Below are 21,376 nucleotides of genomic sequence, written 5' to 3'. Positions count from 1 at the left end.
GCACGTAACAACTGGCGTCAACAGTGGGCTGAGCCCGCGAGCCACAAACGTAATAACTGGTGGCAGCGGTGCGATACCACTGGTGCGCGAACAGAACGTAATACTCTGTAGCTTAGCCACCTCCACTGCCTCATGCGGACACAAGAGAGAAAGAAGAGAAGAAAGAAAATAAAGAGGGAGAGAAAGACGCGCGCCGCAACAGCCGTCGTCCACCACCGAAGCGGTGGCGGGTGCAATGACAGCTTACAACAGATAAAAATTCGATGGCAGGCTAGCCCCCGCCGCAAGCGGCTGTGACCCACCTGTCCCAGCCCCATCATGCAGGGTGCGGATCAGCCACCCTCCGTCCTGCTGATGACGGGTCAGCGTCCGTGCATGTCGTCTCGTCTTTGCCGACGTATTTTTTGCGTTTTTTTTTTTTTTGAGAAAACGAAAACCTAGAATAGGCAGTATAATTGCTATAATTTGACCTTGAGCCAGATGAGCGCTAGGGGTGTGTCGTGACGTAATACCACGTGATGCGCCACCACTGCGCCACACTAGAGTATATGAATAATAAATAATAATAATTGGTGCGCAGGAAGGGAAAAGCGCAGTATCTGTCACACTTGTTTCTGTGGGCACCTAACCGCGTCGTAAGGGATGGTATGAAAGTGGATAGAGAGAAAGGGGTGCCGTAGTGAAGGGCTACGGAGTAATTTCGACCACCTGGGGATCTTTAACGTGCGCTGACATCGCACAGCACACGGACGCCTCTTCGTTTCGCCTCCATCGAAATGTAGCCGCCAGAGGCCGGAATCAAACCCGGGAACTCCGGCACAGTAGTCGGGCTTGAGAATGCATTTTTAGAAAACATTCTAGTGCACTCTAGCCGTGTGCTCAACCCTGCCTCGCCAGCTGTGGACATATGACGAACCACGCGACTTACACCGCTCGCTTCAAAGGAGCGGGGGGATCGTATAATTGTGTAGTAGGTATATATAAGTAGGTTTAATCTGCGTCTCGCCATGGAGGAGGGCCGTCTTCGGCGCTCCGGCAGTGCATGGTTACTTAGTTGCGCAGGCGGCAGGCTGCTTGAGGTCACCCGGCAGATGTGGTGTGCTGAGCTGCTTCGCTAGAGAGAAACGCTGTAGTTGCTCTTCTAACCAAGTGTAGCCAAATCGAACGGAGGTTTCGCTCCATCATGTGCAGCCGAGTGTAACTGAGCTTTCGCTCTGTCTCACCAACTGGATGAGAAGAGTACAGCTTTCTTTATTTCCGTGAGTCTCGCTTCCGTCCGATGCCGGCGGCCAAGGGTTACTTCCAGGCGTACGTATCACGATATGCTTTAAAAAAACATTGCCTCTGAAATGATATTTTATACTTTTGGAGTCTGTTTAGTACGCACTCGGTTTTTCTTCACGAAGGGACGACATCGCAGGGGCACCGAGAAATAAGAATGCTTTCGAAACTTTTGGCTTAGATGTATTGCTATGGGACGTACTATCCCACTCTAGGCGCAGGAGGGGCCATTGGTGGCGTGCACACCGCGCCGATGGAGAAGGCAAGAAAACGGAAGTTATTTAGCAGCTGGCGTTGAGCCGCTGGCCCTACCTGGCTCCGCTCTACATGTGGCTCTTTAGGAGCTGCTTTGGGACCCCACAAAACAAAACCACTGGAAGGAGGTGGCATGTTCAAATACAGGTAAAAACAAAGACGACGTTAACGTTTCGCCCGAGGGACTTTCGTCAGGGGCCAGCAACTTCGAACCCACAAGAAACACAACCCTAAAGTTCGAGCAAACTACGGCAAAAAAACAAACAAACACTAACCTGTTCTTAACAGGCCCAATCTTAATTTCTTGAAGAGAGCGCAAAAACACGGAGACAACGCAGATGTAGACAGGACAGGCGCTATACAAGATAGCGCCTGTCCTGTCTACATCTGTGTTGTCTCCGTCTTTTTTGTGCTATGTCTTTAAGAAACCGCTACCAACTAGCCCAAACCAAACATCTGTTGCACCAATCTTAACGTTGGCTTCTCCGTAAACAGCATCACATTCAAACGCTAGCATACCTAATCGCAAACAATATTCCATTTTCTCCAATCTGAAATTTCAAGATTTCTGTATGTTGATCTTAACACTTTGGTTGAATTTTCTTGGTTGGAGCAAACGAATCAATAGCCTATGTTAGCAGCTTATGACTGGATGGCCAATTATGATTCTATTGTATATGTCTGTGACACGGTTTTTGTTTTGGTTGCGTACGTTTTTTTGTTGCTGTAGTTTCGCGTGTGTAACAATCTTTTTGTAGCATATGCGTTTATTATTTGTGTGAGGTTGTATATGCCTAGATTGATAATGTATTATTTCACTGGTCTGTAAAACTTTGCTTGGGTGCCGAAGCATCGTCCGGTTTTTCAACCTTTTGCCTCGGCTGCCCTTTTCTGTCGAAAAAAAAAAGAAATAAAGAAAAGAATATAGTGTGCTGTTACATGATTTGAGTTCAATTTTCCCGCCGCGCACAACCTTCATCTGGAAACACTGGACTCCTCTCCACGCGCCTTCTCTTCCTTCTCACCACGTGCCTTCCATCTCACCCACGCGCTTTCTCTCACTGTCTCTAATCTCCCTCTCCAAGTTTCATCTTACGCGGGAAACTTTTCGTTTTCTAACCGAGCTGCGCGATGCGGCAGCACCGCGCTTTTACAAGGTGTAAAATGCACGGGTAAAGATTATTTACCTTGTGTTTCTGCGACCCGTCATCTATCTGAGGAGTGGCCGCATCCCCAACGCGTGCCCTGGAATCAGAATATATAATATATGCACTTGAGGTAAATCGTCTTAAAAAATATATATTATTTTAATTATAGCTGAACAATGAAATAATGTAATTAAAAGCTAGATTGAATACCACTGCACCTCAAAATAAAAAAGAACAGTTACAGGAGAATACAAAAGCTAAATAACCACGTTTTTCCCATTAAATGCAAGAAATAGCGAATTTATTTCATTTTAACTATAATCAACCCTGCTAAAAAGCAGAAAACAATTTTATAATCACTGAGGAGGCCTTGGATATTGCATAAAATAAAATGTAACTAAATGCAGCAAATAATCATTAGAATTTTTGAAGCCTACTCCTTAAGGTGAAGGCCTAATCAATTATATAGAATAAAACACATATGTGCACAGTTTGATATTTATTTTTATAATTTTAGTCTGCATAATGTAAAGCTTTGAGTGCCTTATATTTATGAAGAACTGAGGATTGCGTTTTCGAGATTTAAGTGAAAATTGAATTTGAATAAAAATTGACCATTTTTTTGTATATATTTGTATGTTGGCCGATTTCTATGTAGTGTGGTAAAAAGACGAACGACTCCAGAACAACAAATTGTTGCTGGCGTAAACAACAAGGCCAGCATAATAATGAGAAAAGGTTTCGATGATAACACCAGGCTACATATAGACAATTTTCAGTACAAGCTCCCGATTTTATAATAATCTTTATAACCTTAAGGAATATAACGCAACATCTTTTCAGTCCCTAATATTACTGATTTACTGAAGGTTCTTGAGGAAGATTTAAAAATATCCGAGATTCTTCTTTTATTGAAATCACTTGCCCCTTTTTTTGCTGTTTTCGAAACCTGGCCGAATTTAATGCATTGTGGAGAAAACACCTAAAGGTCTAGAGCCAAACATTTTGCCTGAAATCAAGAACACAGCCTCCATAATAGAGACAAAAAGTTTTAGTGACAACAACGTAATGCTTCGCGCCAGAATATAGGATTAAACACCGACTTATTTGCAACGCGTTGTTCCTGGAGCAATGTTCGCAACTTTTTACTAAAACAGCTTCTGCAAAAAAATGTTTTAATAACTCTCCTTATATTAACAGTTGCATAAATTTATTGAGTGAAAAATAACGCATGAAAAAATTTCAGTGCGCGAGCAGCACGGCTCCAAATTTTTTACTTCTTGAAATGGCAAAAATGGCGTTGTACACCTGTAGTGATACACGATTTTCTTTTTTTCGGTGAAAACTGCTGCGTATCTTGCAAAGCAAAAGTTCATTCCTTTGCGTCGAGAAATTTGTCCACCACATATAAAAATTTAATTGAAAAACAAAATTCATGTCACCTCGATTGCCGCTCTTATCTAGCAAAAGGGATAAAAACGCTGGGCAACTGGAAAACAATGTAATTGCATTGTTGCATCTCTAGGAAGCCGCACGGTGCCCTTCTTCGAAGTCAAACTATAGATCTTAAAGCGAGCTTATAGCAGCCCGCCACGTCCGTTTCGCTCTTCTCCTGCAGGGGCGCGCATCAACATTGGTCAGGTGAAGAGCTTATGTTCAAGTCTTCTCGTTTCATCAATCCCCGCTGCTTGCGAGCGAAGTCGGGATCATCAAACAAAGAAACACACAAATCAGGTGTCTTGGCTCCCGTACTAGGACCTTGTTCACAAGGCTGCCTAACCTATAACGCGGAAGTTGCTGGACCTTCTACCTCAGATATAGAACGAAACTCACGGGACCTCGCTGCTCCTATGGGCAGGATTCGACAAGTCGATGGGGCAGCGACCGCGCGTCCTTGGTGCGGGCGCTGCGTAGACAGCCGAGAGCATAAAAACGCATACAGCAGCATGCCCGCGCCAGTGCGCTCTAAGATTCAGACTTCCGGGCCACTCTCGCGGCCGCTCCGGGAAAGCGTATTGTGTTTCTTCGGGCCCGCGATCGACGCATTGTTCTCACCTGTACGGCCGCCGCTACCGATCAACCCAGCCTATGACGCCTCAACTAGCAAGAAAGCCGTAAGAATTCCATTTCACCACAGACTGTTGTTCAGTCGAACATTATTTTTGCTTTGGTTAACCTTCACCTGACGTAGTAATATTTTACGCTGTGTTTTCTATGTGACTTTTGACCATAATTATTATATCTAGAATACTTGCTTTGCTATCTTTATGGTCTTTTGTCGCAACGTCTTGTTCATTGTCGGGTTTTCCTTTTGTCATTTAATTAGTCGTCTTCCTATCAATATCTTGTCGCGGCGTTTTATTTTTTTTATAGTACTCTATTATTATGCAGTCTACTATTATAAACATTCAATTGTTTGTAAAAGAAAGGGAGCTTTTTTGAACTTATTCCTCAATCGCACACCGACACAAATACTTCACGGTTTGACCGGCCTAACTTTTACATGTGTTCTCAAAAGGCGGTGGTTTGTGACATTCATACAACAGTAAACGTCTTGTTGAAACATCTTGCTGCTTTTTTTCTTATTTCGTTTACGTTCCCTTTTCCACTCAGTCGTCGTTCCATTTGGTCGACGGCCAATTTCCTATATTTTACTGAATATAAAGTTTCAATTCTTTTTTCTTTCCATTTGTTTGTCCCCGATCAGACGAGCTTACGTGTAACTCTCGACTTAACATGCTCACTTAACATATGCTCGAAGCTAGAAATCACGCTCTGTGGGTAAAGAATTTGCTCGCTGAAAACAGGGCATCAGATGAATAGAACTGACACACATATAATTATGGGCGCATTTCCTACCCGCATGCTGCGAGCTTGTTTCACAGTAGGATCAACTCCTAGTTACGGTCTGTTGCAGAGCAAAGAGGTTGAAAGAAATGGACGAGCACTTACAAGAAGGTAGACTACACTTGTCTTCAGAGGAAATGCCACTCGAAAATGAATTACACCCTCGACACGAATGCAGCAGATACAGGCAATATAGGCGCAACAGCATTCACAAACTGTTATGGACGCCTTCCCATATTGCTACAGACGATGGATAAGAAAGTGCCTTTTGACGAACTATGACATTAATCACTCGCGTTTACGCACCAATTTTTCAGTTTCAGGACATTTAATGCCTTAGGGTATGTTGGATAAGTGTATTTACATTTGAAAAAGACGCGCATATACGAACTGGCTTGAACGCATTGCCACCTACCGGCGCTCGGCGAAGCACTGCGTGAACGTCGAGGCTGACTGCTGACTGTACGAGGTCAGCTCTCTGCCCCTTAATGTTGGTTTCGCCGCATCAACACTGATCCGAGGTATCCCGCTCTGGATCAACAGCAGTTCCTAGAGCTGACCGGCTGCGCAACTGATTAAGTCCGTCTCTGGCAGCCGCTAATGGCCGTGCGGCGCAGTCGGGCACGCGGATAGGAGCGGCGCGAGGCGAAATCCCCACGGCATCTGCCGTCATCGGCGCGGTGAGTTGCACACGAGCGCAGCGTTTCCGAGAGGCTGTTGTCGACACTGCTGGATACTGCCACACTACAGCGCTCTCTTGATGCCTTGATACTTTCGCTTTCCTCGGATGTGCGCCGTTCGTAACCAGCGAGTGTTTACCGGTCGGGAGGATATCGGGCATCTCCTACTTTTGGCGAGCTGACCTAGTACCCGGTGTCAGCCACGTTCACAACTTCGTGGCAGGGAGGAAATCAGTGCACTGCTTGGAATCATAACGTGATTACCAACAGTCACATTGAAACGTATGTCAGCAGAGCAGCTGTCGTGACAAAAATACGCTAGTAGCATCGATATCTTGCTGCTCCATTACGTGCGGTACAAACATCTCCTTTGCACATCTACCGGCTTTACTGATCTCAATGCTAGTCCTGACAGCCGGAGTAGTCGCCTATGTGTACTCATGTAAGCTGAACGCATTATTGGTGTATTAAATTACCTATTGTGATAGAATATTCACATCTTGAACATCTCAGCTGCGTGCATCATCCTTGTGGTCATATGTGTCGCGTAATGGAGAAAACGGTGAACAACATGTACCGCAGGCTCGCATAACGCACGCTTTCTTCACATGGGCCCTTTTTTATTTGCCTTTCTTTTAAAGGCAAGTACGTGTTCTATCCATAAATAAGATTGATGGTTGTTCTGTCTTCACGCTTGGTACGTGTAATATTGTTGAACACTTGTTGCAAGGTGCCTTGCACATCTTTCTTAATGCGTCCTTGGCAGTGAATGCGTAACTAACGTACAGAATAATTAGGTGTAAAGAATTGCAGCAGAATTCGGGTGTTTTAGCCTCCAGCCAAATTTAAAAAGCGTGTGGACCTGCGATAGCTTAAATAATACTGACTGCTGAAGCACACTGCACTTTTTTTTTTGTGCAAGTATGTCACGCAATGAATTCTGAGTTAGCATTCAGAATATAAGTTTATTCCTACTAAATGAATTTGAATCATTCTTCTCAAAGAAAACTTATTTAAACTGCTCAGGTGTTCCCCAAACCCACCTTGTAGATCCGTTGCTGTTCGGACTATATAAGGACCTTGTCTTCCGCATTGAAATTTCTCGTTTGGCTTTGTTGTTGAGTCTAGTGGTTAAGCTGTTTTGACATACTCTTTGCCTGACAGCAGGTATGACACCAACTAGCCTCAAGCAAACTCATCTGCCAGAGATCTGCTTCCTTTATGGTAACATATGGGTGTTGTGGCATGCAGCAAAAATATTTGTACTGTCAACTTTAGAGTGTTGCTGTGTCAACCCATTCGAAATGCAGACTTCTGGGACTGAATGAACCACTCATCGAGGCAGTTGATTCCCGGGTGGTACGGTGTGGTATGGTGTAGTGACCCCCTAGTTTCTTCATGGGCTCCATAAATTCAAGAGAAACAGACTGCATGTTGTTGTTCGTCACAGACATTTCTGTCATGCCAAAAGGACTAAGTTAAGGTTGTTGTACTGTGAACTGTGATGTGGTCTTCTCTATCATGTATGCCTAAGGCTATTTGAAGTGTACCCTATATGGCAGCAAGAAGTATCTTGCCCTGGAATGGTCCCGCGAATTCCAGGTGGACCAGTTGTTATGGGGACATTAGCAATGACCACAGGTGTATAGGAGAAGGAAATGCTTCATTTTGTTGTTCTTTGCATTCCTTGCATGCCTCCACGTGTTTTCTAGGTCAGCATCAAAGGAAGGCTCTATTTGTCAGAGATGTTCTAAGACCAGCCAATGCTTGTCAGCTCCAGTACTTTGCTAAGCCAAGGTTTATGACAAGTGGAAAGCTTCAGACTGCTGGCGTAGCATAGTTGATCACATGCACCATAGAGAACAGAGAAAGTCCACAGTGCATAGCCCCTACAGAAGTTTTGCTAAGCGGAAACCGCAATATCGTGGCAGGGGATAGGCAGTGTTTGCATGCATAGAGAATAGAAGGCAGCCACCGTCTACAGCGTCCGAAGGCAACCTCGAGGGCCGGGCCACTTTAGTTTTGCCACTTGGCATCCTGAAATGAGGAGCATAGCTATGGGCCAGGAGAGATAGATGGATTTATTCAAAGGAAAAGGCAGAGAGGTTGGCCGGAATAATTCAAATCTGGCCTGCTACTCTGCACTGGGGATGGGGAAGGAGAGAAGAAAGAAGATCATGATGGGTGACGATGTGGGAGAAGGCATATGAAATACATAAAGAGGCACAGTAGCTTGCTTTACAAGTGCGAATCAAGTCCGCTGGAGCACAAAAAACGGCAAAGAGCACACACTGCCTGGACACCCTTCTCCTTCTCCTGCCAAGCGCCCAGCAGCAGTTCCTCTGACAGAGGCCTCTTGTCCAAACGCTTCAAGGAAGCGGCTAGCACACTTCTTTCGCACGCATACGCTGGGCACACCAATAATATATGGTCCACAGTCTCTGGGATGCCACAAGTTGAACATTCCGGCGAGTCCACCTGTCCAATCAAATGTAAGTACTTGCGCGTGAAAGCCACGTTTGAACGAAGTTTATATAGCAAGCATGCCTGATGACGCAGAATATCACGTGGAACATAAAATTTCAATGTTCGATCGAGCCTTCTTAGACGAATGTGTCAGGCGTCTGGCTGCGCCCAGTAAGCTGCTGTAGCATTCTTCATACAATTCGCAAGAAGGCACGTCGTATCCGCTCTTGAAAAAAGCACAGCTGTTTGGAGGCCATTGATGAGTGCGCTTTTCGCTTCAATATCGGCCTGTTCATTCCCATGGAGCCCGCAGTGGGCAGGGTCCGTTAAAACATTATCCTGTGGCCTTGCAGCTGGGCAGATGTGAGGAGCTCCATAATGTTTACTGCCAGGGACTGATAGGCAGTGTGTCGTAAGAAGTTTTCCAAAATTTGCAATGCAGTCTTTTAGTTCGTGAATATATACTATTTTTTGAGGGGGTTTCCCACATATGTAGCGAATAAATTCCCGAATGGCTACAAGTTCAGCAGTGGTTGATGCAGAAGTATGCCCCAAAAAGAAATGTAGAGTCGTTTTCTGAGCTGGTATGACCACATCTGCAGCGGATGCCTGTGATGACACAGATCCATCGGTGAATACGGGAATATAATTAGGATATTCTGACCAGATGTGCGCCAGAGTAAGTTGTTAGAGTCCACTAAGTGGCACCATTGATTTCTTTAGTATTTCGGGAACACGAAGGTGCACCAAATGTTTATTATTCGTCCATGGTGGTTGGGTGGGACGATATGGGAGGGCATATCCTGTCGGTACTTGCGACTGATGGCAGCGGAGTGCACTTGTAAAGCTGCAGTCCGGCCGCTCATCCAGAATCTTGCTGAGTGGATGAAAACGGTGTCTTGCAAGTGCTCGTAAATATACACGAAGTGGTTAGTGTGACAAGGCGAAACGAGGGCTGGCCAGCGGTCAGCACAAAAAGTTTTCACACTGCATAAAACACGTGCTGCTGCCTTCAGAACGTTGCAAAGAAGGTGATATCAGTCAATGGTGCCAATGATGCATGTACTTGAAGCTATATACCATTCTGAGGATTCCATTTCTTGTATAATGGTTGTATGAAGAGGTGACACCGTATGTCCACAGTAGTCTTACTAGAAATTCGCAATGCTTCTTTCCGTTTCGCCACGCCACCACAAGCATTCTGATGCCAATACCTGTTGTGCCAAAAACTGTTTACAGTTTATAAGCTGTCATGAGGGTGAAAAGTCGTCCGTAAATGCAGAAGTGACGCTTCCTCTACCGAAAGTGTAATTCTTTTTCTCCTCGGGCAATGGATGCCATGTTTACACTCAGGGTTTTTTGTTTGTTTTTTTTTTACTTGGGAGCTGTTGATAGTGGAACAGTGCTCTTTCTAATACATCATCATCATTATAATCACCGCCGCCACCACCATCATCATCATCAGCTGGACTATGCCCACCGCAGGGCAAAGGCTTCTCCCATATTCCTCCAATTAACCCTGTCCTGTGCTAGCTTCATCCACTTGACACCTGCGAACTTCTTAACCTCATTCACCCACCAAATTTTCTGCTGCCCCCTGCTACATTTTCCTTCCCTTGGAACCCAGTTTGTTGCCCTGAGCGACCATCGGTTATCCTTTCTTCGCGCTACATGTTCGGCCTATGCCCATTTCTTCTTCTTAATTTCCACTAGAATGTCGGTAACTTGAGTTATTTCTCTGACCCAATCTGCATGCTTCCTATCTCTTAATGTTACCCCTACCATTTTTCGTTCCATAGCCCTCTGGGTTGTTCTCAACTTAAGTAGACCCTCATGGTTAGCCTCCACGTTTCAGCCCCATAGGTGAGTACAGGTAAGATGCAACTGTTGTGTATTTTCTTCTTGAGTGATATTGGTAAGCTGCTAGTCATAATTCGTGAGTACTTGCCAAATGCGCTCCATGCCAATCTTATTCTCCTTGTTAGTTTCCTTTCATGGTCCGGATTTGCGGTTACTACCTGTCCTAAGTAGACATATTCGCCTACTACTTCCAGTGTTTCAGTACCTAATATAAATTGCTGTTCCTTCTCGAGGCTGTTGAACATTACCTTATTCTTCTGCATATTGATTTTCGACCCTACATTTTTACTTTTCCTGTCTAGGTCATCAATAATTCTTTGCATTTCATCCCTTGAATTACATAGCAATGCCATCAGCGAATCGCAGACTACTGAGATATTCTCCATCAACCCTTATCCCTAACTGCTCCCATTCCAAGTCTCTGAGTACTTTCTCTAAGCAAACTGTGAATAGTACTATGGAGATCGTGTCTTCTTGCCTAACACCATTCTTTATAGGAATTTTGTTACTTTGTACAATGCTATAATGCAACCGTGTTATAATTCAGGGTGTTCATTATATATTTTTTGTCTATCGTTCATCCGTGTTGGTTGTTGCGTGCAGTGAAATATGTCTGTACAAAATCCATGTTGAAATTTTCGAGATCCCATTCTGTTCCCCCTCTCCTATGTAATGTTTGCGACAACCTTTAGTGTATGTAAATCAATAGAAAATAAATGCCCACCTGGGGGAATAATGGTGCCTTCATGTACATTAGGAAATGGAGGAAGACAAAGAAAATGCTAGCTTCTTTCTGCAGAGAGAGAAGGAAAGAATGAACCTTCTCCTGCATAATGAAAGCAGTGCTTTTCCTGCATGATGGCCGTTTTAATGTACAATGTTTTTCTACTTGCAGGGAAGTTCAGTTCATTGCTTCCACGGGAAACTGGATATGGAAATGTGTGTGGTTGTGCGTTTTCAAAGGCCGCCACGCATTTTAGGGGCTTGTTATTAAGGCCCAGCAAGGCCATGAGGGCTGGCAAGGCACGCACAGCATCAAGGAGCAGTTTCATGTTCTCCAAGCAGGGTATACCACAGGGAGCATGGAGTCAGGTTGGTCATCAGTAAAGACATGGCAGGCAACATGCAATAATTCTTTGGGGCTCACTATGTGTTGGCAGTCTTGCTAATTAATAAGCGTTGCCATGCAGAAGTAGTTTAAGTAGTCAGAAGGTATGGAGGCCAGTTGTCAACAAAGTGAAAAACTATGAACATGAAAAAAAAGTGGGTAGGTGGGTATCAAGGGAGCAATATAGCCGCTGGCAGCAGTGTTGAGTTAGATTAGATGCAGCCTGCAGTGAGCTGCTTTGTTCTCTCGACCTCTCACTGACACACCTTTTCGTTTGAGACATATAAATATTGCTCACACGGGCACCGTGGTACACAGCAACATCGAGGTAGGATGAATGCAAAATCCAGATACAAAGCCTATGAGTTATTGTGTGTAGATGTCCCTGCTTAGTGGTATGCCTTTCTCCAGCGGCCTTTCCCTTTTCAGGGCCTATGGGCATTGCATAGAAGCCTGTGCTTGCAGATGCATGCTTCCATCATTCTTTATGGTGTGCAGGGCAAAATGGGTGCTGTATCCTTCCATAGATTTCTGTGACTTTACTTTGCACATGCACTGTCTGTGTCCTTCTGCCTCATCTCTTGTGTCTCATCATCCATAGTGCCACCCCCTATAATTTTCCCATGTTGTAGCTATGATAATGCTGTGATAGCACTGTTTTCTTCGTAATATGCATTAGTAGCTTTGCTTTTAAGTGCTTGTTATATATTTGTTGTGGGAATTCTTTAAGTGCATCTTTTTGATTGCTACGGAGAACTAGAGTTGATGACATTCCAGTGGAAGTCAGGAAGAAGAAACAGGGCATGTAGTGGGAAGAGAGGATAACCAATGGTCGCTAAGGTTAACAAATTAGATACAAAGGGCAGGAAAGCATTGTAGGGGCAGCAGAAATTTAGGTGGGCGGATGAGGTCAAGAATTTCGCAGGGGTCATGTGGATGCAGGTAGCACAGGATTGGGTTAATTGGAGGAATATGAGAGAGGCCTTTGCTCTGCATTGGGTATAGTCTGGCTGATGATGATGTTTGGCTACTTCCTCCTGGGAGTGTAATGCTTTCACTCCCCATATGATACACCAGTGTGAGGGTGTACTGCAAGCAAAGAAACAATCAAATTATTCCTGCCAGGATGCCTTTGTTAATCTTAAAATCATCCAGAAGACAGAACACAGGAAAAGACAGGAGAAAATTTTATTGAAGGAAAGAGGCAAATGAAGATTCGCACTGTCTTCTGGCTGGCCTTAAGATGAATCGGTACCAAGTTTCCCAGTCGTCAGCCTTGTTGCTTTTCTTAATTGATTCCCTGTGCTGCAGGTGTGGCCATGACGAGCCCAGCTGAAGTGGCTCCGGAAGAGCGCCTGTCGGCGGACAACCGCAGCCCACCGCGGCAGCCCCCTGTGACCCAGCTGGAGTTCAGACAGGTGCCACCACTGTTGCTTGCACAGTAACCCCCTCCCCCTCTGTTCAGAAGGGATAATTTGAGTTGAGCTGTCGCATAACAGTTAGGCTCAGCTTCTGTCAGCTCAGTTGTGCACCAGTCTTTTAATCTCTGTATGGAGGTTGTTCCTTGTCGAAGCTGAGATGGGTCCCCGGCTGAGACGTTGCGGGCTGCAGGGTATACACTGCTGCTGTGGAAACTGCACCAGGAATGCTCCTGTTTCATGGTGATTGTGTTAGATACATAATGCCAGACCTTTTGGCTGGCCACTCCTTTGTTGCTTGTGCTGCACTTTTTCCAGGAGCGGCTGTGGACTAACATGGCCCATGGAAATGGCAGATTGTTTCAAAAAGTTCCGCACCGCCTTCCCTTGCATGGGGCAATGGATGGCCATTGCTTTCCAACACAAATTGATTTCAAGTGCACTCGTGTATTGTGACCTAGTGAAGAAAAAAGAAAAATAATAGGAATGGGCCTTATGCAGTGCTCCAGCAGAACAAGCTGTTGATGCCACTTGACTGAGTCTTGTGTTGCTCTTTCATGGTTGTGCTTGTGGACACTGCTCTGCACACACTAAGACATCTGTTTAGGTCATCCAGCTGGTGGTTTTCCCAAAGGTATCCAGAGACAGTAGCATAGACATGAAGAAGATACGTTGAAATGTGTAGCTGTCGCGTCCAGTCTGGTCATGTTGCTTCGAATGGAGGAAATTTATGGCCTGTATTCCCAATGAGGCTTCTAAGTTAAGCTCCAGAAACCTTTTAGAGTTGTTTGTGGGGCATATTTATATATTATTTTTTTCTGGACGTGCACTGTCTAGTCTTAGTAACTGCACCAGGATCCTAGACTGCTAAGAGCTGGGTGCGATCAGCCCTTGGAGGAGGGGCTGTGCTTCACCAAGAAGCTGCTGGTGCATGGCTGAGGGGGCCTGTCGTCATTTTGTGGCCGTTTTGTGTAGCCTCCTGAGACTGTGGAAGAAGTTTCCTGGCATATGTTGGATAGCAGAATCGCCAGCATGGCAGACATACAAGGAATGTTGAGTGCCGTGTAATGCTACTCTGAGAGGTGCTTCCATCTACATGGTGAGCACGGTTTCCCTCCTAGAAAAGGTGTAAGCCAGTTTGATCCAACAGATGGTAGCACAATTAAAGAAAAAAGGCACTTATCAGCAGTGCTGCTAATACACATAAGCCCATATTTGAGTTGCTGCAGAAATTTCATAATTTTTTTACACTGAATATTTCCCTGGACTGCACAAGAAAAGTACTTGCATTTGACTCATCTTTTGGAACCTCAGTCATCACATCCTAAACGGTTGATCGGTGACACAGCTACGTACTGCATGTCTCTGATATTTAGGCTGTCCCCGCAGTTTGAGGAATCACGTGTTCTAAATTCCACGTCCAGCACATCAATTGGGAAGTAACAGGCAGGGGCTAGGCACCATTTCATTGCAAAGAGTGGCCTGGTCAAGCATGCAGTGTCCAAAGGAGTGTATGTGCATTCTAGTGCAAAAGGTGATAGCAGACTTACCCTCAAAATGAAACATAAGTACCTTTATGGTGGCAGCACCTGTAGGAAAGAGAAGGTGTTAATACGGAGGTTCATAAGAACATGCATGTGCTGTCTGATTCCACTCCAGAAAAGCACTGCTTTTGTAGTACCTTCCAGTCATGTTCGTTTTTGGCCATTTACGTCTAGAACTTCTTTGAGCTTTCAGGCTTTACCCAGTGTGTATAGCACAGATGAATATTGCAAAAATATTGTGAGGATGTTAGCTTTCACAGTGCCTAGTGGTGGCTTAGTACTCTCAGCAAAGCAGATGATGGAGTCCATCATCTGCTAGAAGCTCACTAGACGGACCACGTATATGTCCTGTGTTTGACCTAACAATGGAAGTGGGGGACACCTCTGGCAAGCTATGTGAAAAGAAAAAAACTTGCCAGCCGACTGGTGTTAGCAGTTATGTTTTCTGTCTCTTTATTCAAGTGACCCTCTCCAGGTTTTGTGTGGTGGCGCTTTGGCAGGGGTGCGAGAGCTGTGAATGTGCTCATGTCAGATAGAATGTGTTTGTGCTTTTCGTGTGTGTGGCAAAGTGTGGTTCATATTTTCTTTAACGTGCAACTTTATTTGTAGCAGTGATTCCGCTGCACGTCAGGGAAGCAAATATGCAACATGGGGGGGCATCTGTTTCCACTAGAAAAATCAATGGTTGATTGTGGTTGTGCCTTGGGGCTTGAATCTGTTAGTTGTGTACAAATCGACTATCAAGAAATACGGGGATGGATTCTAGTTGGCGCTTTCTCCCCGGTAACCTCAGAGTAACCCTCATTTCAAAAAGAGGTGCAGCCGATACTAATCCAGGTAGACGTTCTGCTCGCATTTCCAATCATGTTCATCCTAGTGATTCGAAGATCGTCTACACAGATGCATCGCAAACTAACATAGGAGCAGCTGCTTACTCGGGTGAGAGCGGCAGCGAGATAGTGACACATACCCTCGGTCCTTACATAGATCCTCCTCCTACAGCAACTCTAGAGACCCTACCAATAGTTGCCAGTATTCAAGACCTCTCACTAGCACCCCCTAAACTTTCAGGATATAAGCATATACACTGATTCAATACAGGCTATATGTGCCATTCATACCGGTCGCATTCCCGAAGGACTACAGGACGATCAACATAAAGCTCTTACCAAACTTCGTCCCCACACTGTCACACTGAGGTGGATTCCTGGTCACGCTGGAATCCCAGGCAATGAGGTAGTGCCTTGCCTGTAAACTTCAGCATTGGATGGCTGGGATTCCCTATCCATCCACGTGGGACGCTACTCTTCACTACAAAAAAGAAATCAATCTTCACTATTACAATATTAGAGAAACTCTTCGTACGCTTCCTGTTCCTCACTACCATGTAAATATGCATTCTTCGATGCATAGGCCTAAATACACTCCTTACTCCTGCCTGATGGTTTCTCTACCAGAGACACTCTCCCGCATGCCCAAATTGTTCTGAACCCTATGCTAGCTTAGAACAATGTATGTTTTCCTGCCCTGTTGCAATTTTCATTTCATTTCTTTATTTACCCAGAAAACATCCTGGACGGGTCCCGCGACTAAAAGCTGTTATAACAGCTTGACGAGGCCAGGGAACTCTATTGCTTGGCATATAGCAGTACAGCAACCAATAGACAACAGCAAAGCAGAATAAAAAATATTGCATTTGAGAGCAATAATTTGAAAGTACAAATAACAGTGCAATTCAGTCACCTTACTTTCCACACCCTTCTCCCCCAACGGGGTGGGCTTGTTTAGCTTCTGGCCAGCTGAAAGGCCAGTTGACCTTGGTGACCCTGGCCCAGGAGGTTCATTAATGTTCTTTTCTTCTCCCTGGTGCACAGGCAATGCGTGACTTCCGGAGCATGTTTCCTGAAATGGAGCCCGTGGTGATTGAGGCCGTGTTGCGTGCCAATGGTGGCGCTGTGGATGCCAGCATTGACCAGCTGCTGGCCATGGCCACGGACAATGACAACGAGCGGCTGCGCACTGAGCTGGAGGCCACAGAGAATGCCGAGGCTCCTCCTCACTACTCCCCACCCCCGGCTGCTCCGACGCCGCCACCTTCCTATCAGCAGGCCACCTGCACCGCTGCTGCTGCGGCAGCCGCAGCAACCCAGGGGCAAGTCTGGCTTCCTTTGCTCTTGGCACAGAATCGCTTGAAGTATGTTCGCCCACTTGTTCTGTACCTTGGGTCACCACAAGGTGCCCCAGTAGAGCCACCGACTACGGGGCCACCTTCATTATAGTTTAGCTGTGCTGTATTATGTCTGGTAAGAGAAAAAAAGGTTTTGCTTTTCTGCTGCCTAGCTTTGTGTAGTTGGCTAACGCTAGCTTTGGAGGCGATTTAGCTGTAACTGTGAAGTTCCAGGCGGGGTCATGGTTTACCTTGGTTATAGCGTTGGTATACAGGCACGGTGTCATGTCTATTCCTGGGTAACTGTTACAGCATTGCTATGCAATTGCTCTACAAGCAAGAGAATATTTCACTTTGGTCGTATCCTTGGGATCAGTGCTTTCGCACTAACAGAACTAATTCTGAAGGTGGGCTGCCCTCGCAAAAGTGTGGATTCCTTCCAGTTGAGGAAGCCACCCAGTTTGCAAAATGCATTCCAGGGAACCGGAAAGTTCTGGAAAAATCACAGCAGCTGGCATGCACCTTTGCCTGGTTCCACTTTCTTGTTGTGGAGTTTGGGGCAAAGCAAATAAGTGGTCTGGAAATCCTTGCTTATCTGCAGATGTAACTTATTTATTATTGATCTTACCGCACCCTCACTTGTAACAAGCACCTGCTTTGAAAAAAAAATTTATTGTAATGAACATCAGATTTTCATGCTTCAGTAAAGAATTCTCCTGCTCACTTGAAACAGTGACTGTTATTGCAACCACTTTAAAATTACGATGAAGTACTTAAATGGGCATTTGGCTGACAAAAATGTCATCATTCATCGTCAATACTGAAAGCATCCTTGTTGCGCTGAGTGGTGGAAAGCATTGTGGTGCTGTCTACACCATTTACAGGTGGACTGAAAGGATGTCCACCAAAGCTAAATAAAGTCGATGGTACTGTTAGATATGGAATTGCCCATCTCCCTCGCGTAAAAGATTTGTCTGGCATATGTTGCATATTGGCAATTAAAAACGGCCTCCATGTTTTCCCTCTCAACTCGTACATCGAGTAAAATAGACCAACACTGCACTCCACCCGAGAATGCGTCACCAAGCCAATCTGGCTCAGCCATATGCATTTTTTTGGCCATTGCTTGACAGCAGAATAGCGAAGGGAAGGGAACTGGACACACCAACGTCTTCTTGGCATGCACCCTGCCTTCTTTGCCACAATCTTTGGCAAGCCAGTGGCAGCCCCCTCCCATTCATGTCAGACATGCCTGAGGATGTTCCAAGGTGGAATTATCTCGAGAGACTGGTGCCAGTAGTTGCCACGAGGCATGGGAATGACAATTTTAAAAATTGATTTGCAATTGGTAGGCTCACTTCTGGGGAGTTGCACTTAGCATGCATGCTCGGTGGCTTTTGCTCTGCACAAGGAAAGCATCAGATAGGCTTTTCCTCGGCAGCTTTTCTATTCCTCTTTAAAATTTTGCACTTCTCTAAGAACATGGCGGACCGATTCGTCTATCATGCATCTTTCGCCTATCTTGCAAAATCCTGCAGTGAGGCACACTTTCTCTAGTTGCTTGGTGTTTATGGAATCGGGCCCCTTCTTCTACCTAGTGAAATTTTTGCCACTCATGCCACCATCATCACGAGCCTGACTACACTCATTGCAGGGCAGAGACCTCTCCCATTTTGCTTTGCGAGATATGCCTATCCAATACACGAAAACTTAAGCTCCTCCACCCAGCCAACTTTCCTCCACCGTCTGCTACTCTTTCCTTCTCTTGGAGCTCAGTTACCCTTAGAGACTTGCAAGAACGTTTTTGCAAGCTGGTTGGTGCATTACTGAAATTGGTTTATAGGGCAGACAGCCAAACACAGGAAGGAACGAAGTGACAGGACAGAGTGCTAAATAACAAATCAGGTCTTTATTGTCCGATCAGTCGCTTATACAGTAGAATCTCGGTGATACGAAATTCAAAGGGAGACGAAAATTTTCGCATCACCCGAAATTTCGTATCACCAAAAAACGAGCAAAATCCGTTTTCAAGTCTTCCAACAGGTACGAAATATTTATTTTCGTTGAAAGAAATCGCGTATATCCTCTGCACTTTCTTTTCCGCGAGATCTGATAACAGAGAGTTTTGAAAACTGAAAAATTGGACCGCTGTCTTCTCCCGCACAGACTCGGAGGTCACGGCGCGCCGCAGAACATCGATGGCGTGCATCGTTTCTGCTGCCGTCGGCGGTGGGTCATCAACGCTTTGGTCGTCGTCATCTTCGTCACTGCATGGAATGCCAGGCTGTGATGACGCTTCCTCCGCAATATCTTCAACCGTGCGGAGACCACAGGTGGCGAGGTCGTTGTCCGCGGTGACGAAATCCTCGACGCAACAGTCGACGTCAAGTTGATTTTAGACATCGATGGGAATTGGGTCTGGCACTTGTAAGGCAGTAGCCACAGCGGATTTGAAAACCGCACACTTCGCGAAACAATTGGTGATGGTCGTAGGAATGACGCGATTCCAGGCAATTGCAAGAAAATGCACAGCGTCCAGAAGAGTGATCTGGAGATTCGCGTTCTTCCTTTCAATCTTCGCGGGGAGGCGGCGCACCAACAAAGCTTTGAAATGGTGCTTAACATTCCTTATAATCCCAGCATCCAGTGGTTGCAAATGACTTGTTGCGTTCGTGGGCAGGAACACCACCTTAACACTTTGTAGTGTCATTTGTTTTGGATGGGCGGTGCACTGGTCCAGCAGCAAAACTATTTTTCTGTTGTGGCAAGACATCTTGCGGTCGAGGTACGTGACGAATTCCATAAACAAAGAAGACGTCATCCATGCTTTTTTGTTCGCCTTGTAGATGCAGGGCAGTCGACCGGCTGCCTTAAAGCATCGGGGCTTTTGATATTTGCCAATGACTGTCAGCGGCATCTTTTCCGATCCGTCGTCGTTGCAACAAAACAAAACTATGATACGTTGTTTGCTCTTTTGTCCACCCCGGCAGGCATTGCCTTTAAAGCACAAACTTTTTTCGGGCTGGAGATTTTAAAACAGCCCTGCTTCATCTACATTAAAAACATCACGTGCCTCATATCCCGCTATGTAAGACGGCAGTGTGGTTGTCATCCAGTCTTCCACGGCGGAGCCGTCGACTTTTTTTCCTTCGCCACAAACGGTCTTGTAGGAAAGATTATGACGCACCTTGAACCGGTGAATCCATCCACCGGAGGCCTGAAAGTCACCAATTCCAAGTGTGAGTGCGATGTCCGCTGCCTTCTCACGAAGCACTTTTCCGTCGATGTTGACGCCGGCTGCAGTGACCTCTCTGAACCACGTTAGAAGAACCTCTTCCAACTTCACATGGTGGGCAGTTTTGGCTTCTTTAGAATTCATCGCGAAGTGCTGCACATTCTGCATAATTTGGTCGCGCTGACCAACGATCGTTGACAGCGGCAGGCCTAGCTCCTTGGCCATGTCAGTGCACCTTTTCTTGGGCTCTTTGTCCACCTTATTTAAAATTTCCAATTTGTCTTTAAAGGTCAGTGCCTTTCTCTTCTGTGACATTGCAGCATGATGTACCTTTTCGCGTTGACGAGATGATCACAAAACGACGCGCTATCAACGTGGTGTCAGCCTCAACAAACGAGAAAACGAAGCAACGTGTAGCAACGTGTTGCCGCTGCAGCGGAGACTCCGGAAAGCGGAAGAGCGGGGCGTGCGGGGTGGCAGAGAAATGTGGAGAGGGCCGCATGGCCTTGCGCACAACTAAAAAAAAACAAAATGCGGGGGGAGGGGAGAGAAAGAGAGAGAGCGGGAGGGGGGGGGGTCAAGATATCGCCGCCTTCCATCGCCAACTTCGCTGCTGCCGTGGGTTGGCAAGCCGGTTTTTTCCCGCTGTAATTTTTTTTTCTTCTTTCGCGCGCGTGTGCGAGATCCGTGCTATCAGTGCTGCGCCGCTGCGCACGCTTTTCTCGCTGTGCGTGTATGCGTGGGCCTCGACCGGTCGTGATACCGAAGTTCGTATCACCCGTAGCGAAAAGAAAAAGTGTTCGGAACATCCGATTTTTTGCCTACTGAACGCAATGCAATTCGGCCGGGGAATTTTATGAATTTATATCACACTGAATTTCGTATCAGCCGAGTTCGTATCACCGAGATTCTACTGTATATAGCAGCTGCTTGTATCAACAAAACGAAACGGCAGGAAAACACAGGCAGAAATCAAAGCAACTGAAAAGCCGTCATTCATTGCATGAAGTAAAGGCGTACAGCCAGTTCTATTACAGCGTGGGATACTTCACCTTTCTTTTTTGATAGCGAAATTGAGTAGTTGCTGACACACTTGTACCTCATCAGCTTCTATAATTTCTCTGCCTAATTGCATCATGCAGCTATGCACCACCACTGTATTATCAAACCTATGATCACAATTACGGCATTTTTTAATATGCTCAGTAATTTTGCTGCCTGAATTGTTTCTGATATCTTTTCCATTCTCCCTTAACCTCTTGTTAAGGCACCTCCCAGTCTGGCCAATATATTGCTGACCACAGGTCAATGGTATGGAGTATAGGGAACCTGCACTGGAGTTTTCCGCATACCGTCAGCGCCGCCTA

The 21,376-nt window shown here is 45.7% G+C and overlaps 1 protein-coding gene across 1 annotated transcript in view; it reads left to right on the top strand.

Annotated features, from left to right (window-relative positions):
* The first annotated feature begins 5,967 nt into the window (after window positions 1-5,967).
* The window catches only part of LOC146194336 (CUE domain-containing protein 1), a 70,220-nt gene continuing 54,811 nt past the window's right edge, over window positions 5,968-21,376 (top strand). Inside the window, exons 1-3 of the mRNA XM_084597351.1 lie at window positions 5,968-6,211; window positions 12,957-13,063; window positions 16,482-16,759. Coding sequence (XP_084453477.1) covers window positions 12,965-13,063; window positions 16,482-16,759 — 377 coding nt within the window. The 5' untranslated portion in view covers window positions 5,968-6,211; window positions 12,957-12,964. The remainder of the gene's footprint in view (window positions 6,212-12,956; window positions 13,064-16,481; window positions 16,760-21,376) is intronic.

This window comes from Amblyomma maculatum, chromosome 3 (assembly GCF_055883805.1).
Source record: "Amblyomma maculatum isolate TAMU_Amacu chromosome 3, ASM5588380v1, whole genome shotgun sequence".
NCBI classification, from domain to species: Eukaryota; Metazoa; Arthropoda; class Arachnida; order Ixodida; family Ixodidae; genus Amblyomma; species Amblyomma maculatum.
This window is presented reverse-complemented; position numbering and strand designations above follow the sequence as displayed.